This window comes from Pinus tabuliformis, chromosome 2_2 (genome assembly GCF_031772625.1).
Source record: "Pinus tabuliformis cultivar Carrire ecotype Pingquan chromosome 2_2, CPIR1, whole genome shotgun sequence".
In the NCBI taxonomy this organism is placed as follows: domain Eukaryota; kingdom Viridiplantae; phylum Streptophyta; class Pinopsida; order Pinales; family Pinaceae; genus Pinus; species Pinus tabuliformis.
This window is the reverse complement of record NC_142300.1, coordinates 29,517,708-29,524,884: the sequence shown is the minus strand read 5'-3', so window position 1 is coordinate 29,524,884 and position 7,177 is coordinate 29,517,708. Positions and strand designations below refer to the sequence as shown.

The 7,177-nt window shown below is 42.9% G+C and overlaps 1 protein-coding gene across 1 annotated transcript; it reads right to left on the bottom strand.

The window, feature by feature from the left end:
• Positions 1-5,402: 5,402 nt before the first annotated feature.
• Positions 5,403-6,002, bottom strand: LOC149191360 (uncharacterized). The gene has a single exon (XM_089406628.1). It carries the CDS (start codon positions 6,000-6,002, stop codon positions 5,403-5,405), a length of 600 nt encoding a protein of 199 aa, XP_089262754.1.
• Between the last annotated feature and the right edge of the window lie 1,175 nt (positions 6,003-7,177).

Sequence of the window (7,177 nt, the reverse complement as noted above, 5' to 3'; positions counted from 1 at the left end):
AATAATAGAAGGCAGACCCAATATACTAGATTCGAAGACCTTGTCCTAGAAATTTCGCCTGCCAAAGTATGGAGCATAACAGTTGATGACCCGGTACGAATAGCAAAACCCTCGGGGTAACCCGAAAATAAGATAGATGTAGGAGTACAGTAAACCATAAGCTTGAAACTAAATGCCTTCCAAGCCACAACTAAACCACCATATTAATATTAATTATAATTAATCTATATATATTAATATATAATATTATTTTTTTCTAAGTAATACTAATTCTATTAATAAAAACAGTAAAATACAGTGAGGCTCCGGCCTCTGCGGTGCTGAAACAAAGTTATATCATGTTTAGACATTTAGAACTGAAACAGGACTACCCACCTAGGGGAAACCAGTCCAAGTAAACCAATAAAAAAGTGTTGCCCACACAGGGGTCCCAACTCAAAAACCAATAGAGACGTTTGTGGAGTTTTACAAAAATTGACAACATATTTTGACAGAACATTAAAAAAAACTCCTAGGAGTAGGAGCGGGGATTCGAAACCTGGCATCATGGAAATCTAGCTGCATGGACCCACTAGGTGTCATTTGGTGGAGGCTCTTCCACAATGAAACATCTGTACTCATCCCAATCTTCCACAGCTGCTTGCATGCCACTAGGGATGCCCCCAACTGCTTGCGTGCCACCCAAACTGCCCTCGACTGCATGCCTACCTCCAGGGATGTCCTTACCATGTTGAGCGCTGTCATGGCCATCTTTGTGTCTGGGCGAACCAGAGCTGTTGTCCAAGTGCTTCCATCCGCTGATGACTCGCTTCTCCTGTGCCATCTTCTGCTTGCTGATATCCTCCTTCTTCTGAACTGTGTTGTGAGTCTGTACATCTTGCTCATCCTGCGGGCAGATTTCTTCACTGAATGCCACTATGACAGTGGCAATGATATCAGGGCGGTTCATGGTGTTGTGAAAGCGGAATTGGGTCAAGTGGTGTGACTATTGAGGGGGCGTAGGGGGATTGGTCGTCTGAGATGCAGCATTAACTCTTCGAGCACCAAAGGCTTGGGCCCGACTTCTTCCACTACAGGTGGCATGATATCTGCTAGAGAATTGGCCTCTAGACGAAGCTGAGGAAGGGGAGGACGACGGGGTCATCAGCTCAGGAGGTGGTGGCGAGGGAGGGTGGATATTTCTTCCTCGACTGCTGCCCCGCCTACTACACATCCAGTGTCAAAGTCGCGACAATGTTCTACGGGCAGGATGGAGCTGATTGGTGTAGGCCGAGATGACAAGAGTATTAGCAGTGAGCGTTGAGGGTGAGGCAGAGTCTACACGGGAGTTAATAGAGCTATTCAGACGAGAAACAATGGAATTATGAGAAAAATTCAGAGCGTAGTGAGCATTTTGGGAGAAATGGAAACCATCCCCCAAATCAATACAGCTGAGGAGCCAGCAGCACCTTCCTATTGTCGTGTGAGAGCTCGGCTCTGCAGCATCAGGGGGGCAGGAGAAATTTAGTGGGGAAGGGGTGAAAGTATGCAGGCTTGTAGAAGCCATGGCCTTAAGCTTGCAGAGAATGTCTCGACCTGTGCACCAGAGTAATGGCACCTGCAGGTTGACGGTGGATCACCATAAATTACCTTGGATGGGGACGCGGGTGGCCATGTGGCTTAGCCGCCTGCCGTCCCCCTGTCTAATCCTTATTAAATTCATCTTAATCACCCGCATCCGGGGGTGCAGTATCATTGTGCACCAGTTTAGTATATTCCTGTAGCTAGGAGGAATTGGTAATTATGTTGAACGAACCTGTGTGTAGAGTTTGATCACTTTCTACCCCCAAATTTTCCAGGAAATCAGCCACTTTGTTGCCTTCTCTTCTGATATGTTTGAAGGTGATTTCTTTGTTGGCTATGAGCCATTGCTCAATGAGCTCTAAACGTGATGGCAATCTCCAACTGTTGACCACTTTGTGAGCAAGGGTCCCCTGAAGAATTTGATTAGCCACGTTGATAAGAATCTGAGAGTTGACTTCAATTACTAAGGGAAAGAAACCATGATGTTGTTCTAGAAGAATCCCTTGCCACAGACCCTAAAGCTCAGTAGAGTTGTTCGTGTCCCATCCAATTGAGCCTAGGAAAATTAATAGAGGTTTGCCTTTGTGATCCCTGAATATTCCTCCATATCCTGCCTTGCCTAGGTTGCCTTTGGAGGCCCCATCAAAATTTAGTTGAATCATTTCATGTGGTGAAGGGATCCATTTGCTGGGAGTGTTGTGATTTGAAGAGGATTTAGTGGGTTTCGCCTATACCTGTTTAATCCGAAGATTCCAACTCAGCCATATGTTCTACTCCTGTTGAAGGGTGGGATAGTCATCTTCATGCCATGTTTGGAGCGCTAAGGTTTCCTGAAGATTATTGCAAAGATTTCTCCATAGGATCTCTATTGGTGTACAATGATCTTTGAAGATGCGACGATTCCTTTCTTTCCATATAGACCAAATGAGCAGACCTGGGATGAGTTTCCACAAAGAGTTTAGCATTTTGCTCTTATACGGATTGATTGCCCAGCTACGGATGGTGTTGGTAATGTCCTCTTTAACTCTTCCTTCTTTTTAACATCTGAAGCTTGCTTTTTCCCAGAGTTTATTTTCCAAATTGCAAGTGTTCATGAGGTGCTGGATGGTCTCTTCCTGTTATTTACAGTTGGGGCATATTGAGGGCCCGTGGAAGCTTTTTTTCCGTAGGTTGTCCCAAGTGAGTATTCTTTTTTGACATAACAGCGAGAGGAAAGTGGAGACCTTGGGCCAAATATTAGGAGACCATACTTTGTCCCAAAGAGGATCCTTGACTGTCTGATTGCCAATCAGTACTTTATATGCCTTTTGAGTAGTAAAGGTTCCACGTGAAGTGTACCCCCAACGTAAGATATCCCTCTTGTCAGAAAATTGAATTTTCCTATTGGTAAGCTCTTTGTCCAATTCCTTATGTATAGACTCTGTTCCTTGTCTGATGAAGTGAGTCATGCTTAACCATTGTTTGTAACCCTGATTGAGGGTGGGCGTCCAATGTTGATTGACTTTTTCCATCTGATGCTCTTCCCCGTCCTCTATTTGGTGTGGTCTGTTCAGGTTACTTAGCCTGGGTCTTTGCTGCCAGGAGTCAACCCAAAAGCGGGCATTGTTGTCGTCCCTTATTTCCCAGAAACTGTGTTGTTGGATCATAGCTTTGTGCTGACTGACTGCATTCCAGATTAGGGAACCTTTTTCTGTTTCTGTGAGTCGAATTAACTCATATGGCAGTCGGTTGTTTGCATATTTGGCAGTCCAGAGGATGGCCCAAGTTGTGTACAACGCAGAGAGCCATTTCCACCATAATCTTGCTCCCATGACTGCATTGCTATGTTGAGGGTCTTGGAGGACAATGCCCCCTGAATTTTTTGGGAGGCAAACTGTGGCCCATTTGACCAGTGCCCATTTGCGATTTTGTCCCGAAGATCCCCATAAAAAAATCCGTTGTAGATTTTTGATTTTCTTAAGCACCCATTTTGGTGCTGCCAGAACAGAGAAGAGATAAAGAGGCATTGATTGCGGGATAGCTTTGACTAACACTAGTCGACTAGCCATATTGAGGGCTCTGAAAGTCCGGGAGGAAAGGCGAGCTTCAAATTTTTCTAGGAGCAGTTTCCAGGAGGAATGCTTTAATGCAGAATCAGTTATTAGGGCACCCAGATATTTATATGGGAGAGAGGAAACCGAGAATCCAAGAATATGGGCTATAGATGATTGAGTAATGGAGGGAGTATGAAAGAAGAACATTTGGGATTTGACATTATTTATGTTGGCTCTAGATGCTTTAGAGAAATCGTCCAAAAGGGATTTGAATTTAAGGGCTTCTTGAACCGAGGGGTGGCCAAACAGCATGTTATCATCCACAAATTGTTGGTGGGTGAAAGTAGGGCTATTGTGGAAGGAGATGCCTCTGAGCTCCTGAGATTGAAGTGCATTCTTGATAATACGACCTAACCCTTCCGCCATTAGAACAAAGAGAAAGGGGGAAGGGGATCTCCTTGATGGATGCCTCTAGAGGGATGAAAGGGGTTGGAAGGAATTCCATTGTCGAGAATGGAGAACAACGTAGAGGAGATAAGACTTATAACCCATCTGACCCATGGAGGAGAGAAGCCAAAGGCAGAAAGCATTTTTTGAATGAATGTCCAACTCAACTTATTGAATGCTTTTGAAAGGTTAATTTTGAGGAGCATACCTACTTTTTTGAGGTGCTTCAGGGAGTGTATGATCTCATGGGTGAGAATGATGCCATTAGTGATTTTCCTCCCTTCCACTTATCCCGATTGTTCTAGCGATATGAGCATGGGAAGCAATGGCTTCAGACGGGAAGCAATAACTTTAGATATGACTTTGTAGATGGCATTACAGAGAGCTATAGGCTTGAATTTGTCCAGAGTTATAGATTGCTCTTCTTTGGGAATGAGAGCAATAAAAGTCACGTTAAGAGAGGGAAGCATCCAAAGGAGTGTCCTGGACTCTTCCACTACCTGCCAGACTTCCTCTTTAATGGGATCCTAGAAATTATGAAAGAAGTTTGAGGTAAAACCATCTGGACCAGGTTCTTTTCCTTCCTTTAGTTGTTGCATGGCAGATTCGACTTCCTATAAAGAGATCGGATGAAGGAGCAGTTAATTATGTTCTTCTGTTATGATTCTTGGGATGTTCTAGAGAATCTTTTCTATAGCTGGTTGTCTATTGATTTGTGGCTTTTGATGCATTTTTTTGAAATATTTGAGGAGCTCTTTTTCAATATCCTCATGTTCTTCTAATCATTCTCCTTGCTGATTCTAAATATGAGAGATATTATTGTGCATTCTTCTCTATATAGTGGTACGGTGGAATTTTTTTTTATTCCACTCTCCCTCTTTTAGCCATCTAACTCTAGATTTTTGTTTCCAGAGTATCTCCTCTTTCTTTTCTCTTTCTGCAATTTGATTTTGAAGGAGCTTTTCCTGTTCTGAGAGGGCTTTAGTCCTTCCTTCAGTAATTATTGTCTACTGGATTTTTTTCATTTCCTGAGCTAAAGCATTCGAAGCTTGAAAGATATTTCCAAAGGTTATTTGGTTCCACTGCTTGATGTGCTTTTTGAGAAATTTGAGTTTTTGTTGGAATTGAAACATTTTTGTTCCTTCTGGGGGACTGAAGCTTTTCTAAGCTGAATGGACCAAATTGTTGAAATATGGATGCATCAGCCAGAAAGCTTCAAAGCGGAAGGGTCTTTGAGTAGAGTTCCCTGGTCTTTGCCATTGAAGCGAGATGGGCCAATGATTTGAGCCAGATAGAGGTGAGATTGAGGTGGAAAAGTCTCCTCCAAGATGGATGGCATTGTCTGAAATCAGGAATCTATCAAGCCGGAGGCAATCTGCTGGGTGCCTGCTCTTCTATTGTTCCATGTGTAGATTCCATTGTTGAATGGCATATCAATAAGCCAATTGTTTGTATGAAATTCTTGAAATGGGTACCTTTAGTGTCCAGTTTGATTCTGCCTCCAATTTTTTCCTCAAGTTTAGTAATCATGTTGAAGTCACCACCTGTTATCCAGAGCGGATGTATTCTGGTGGAGTTGAGCAAAGTTAATGTATTCATTATTGCTAACTTATTCGCTGCTTCCTGGGGAAAGTAGACATTGGTGAGATGACCATGAACATTGGTCCCTATAATATGAAAGGTGGCTTGAATGAAATGGTGATTCACATGGATGTTAGTAAGTGTAATAGCTCGGTCATCCCATGCTATTGCAAGTCCCCCTGAGGCTCCCGAGGCGTCCACTACGACTGTTTGGCTGCTTGGCCAAGCTTTTGAGAGAGTTTTGCCAAGTGTGGTATTATTACATTTAGTCTCTTTCATGAAGAAAATTTGAGGTTTCTCCTGCTGTATCATATTTTTGATCATTCTGTATTTCACAGGGCTATTTAACCCTCTTAAATTCCAAGATGTGAGCTTCATGATTCAGTATTGGGGAGCGGACTGTAGTACTTTATTAGCTTGGAATATCTTCCCGATTCCACCAACATTTCCCCAATGCGGATGATTATTTGTAGGTCTGTCTTTCTCCCTCATTTCTTGGTGTCTTTAGGAATATTTTTTCCATCCCACTGACTCCCTGGTTGAATACCTAAAGTTCGTTGCTGATGTGCTCTGGAGAGAATAACTTCCAAACTTTCTAGCTGTCTTTCTGGGATTTTGTCAAATTCTTTTTTCCTACAAGCTTGCTCTAGGCCAAATATGTCCAGATCTCCTATGTCTATACTTTCAGGCTCTTCTTTCATATGCTTGGGTTCACTGCTTTCCACCAAGAAGTCCATTGAATCGTTGGGTTCTTACTGAAAGATGTCAATGTCCATACCATGAGGTTTCTAGACTGGATTCACATTGTGAGAGGAGGTTGTGAATTCTTTGGTTTGCGGGAGCTTTTGAATGTGCCTTGAGTCTATGGGATTGATTTTAGAGGGTGACTTAAGTGGCTCTGCAGAAGGCAAGGGGGATTCAGAGTTTGGCGATGCTGGTTGGGCTAGAATGTCGAAGCTGTTGCTGGTAGAGGGTATTGAGGTATTAGCGGAAGGAATTTTAGGGTATGATGCAGGAATTTTGTGATTCTTTTTTCGATTGTTTACCTTGGTAAATCCTTCAGAATCAGGTTTCTCTAAGGAGGTATAAGTTGGGGGTTTTGCATTTAGCGGGCAATCACGAAAAATATGGCCATGGGCATGACATTTTCTACATCTGAAGGGAACATGTTCGTAATCTATAGACTGAATCCACTCAAAATCATAATGATATAGACTTACCGTATCCGGAAGAGCTTTGCTCAAATGCATGTAGACACAAATGCGGCGTAGGAAGTATATCTTCTGAGTTTTGTTTCTTCTGCAATTTTTACAAACTCCCCCAAGCCATTTCCAATGTCTTACTTTGAATATTCATCCCAATACTCCAATGGAAGGGAGTATAGACGAATCTAGACTGGTGCCCAGCTCAGATCCTCTTTGTTCGGGTTGAATCTTTCAATCCAGTCTCTCAAGTACAAACCAACGGCATTGAAAAATAGGGTCCACCATCAATTACCCTATACCTGTCTTGTATACAGTTAAAGACCACCGTGAAGAAGCCTTTTGGTCCCA

What these genes read in the sequence shown, in the direction of transcription:
- LOC149191360 (XM_089406628.1), bottom strand. Translation starts at nt 6,002, where the DNA reads ATGAAGCTCACATCTTGGAATTTAAGAGGGTTAAATAGCCCTGTGAAA.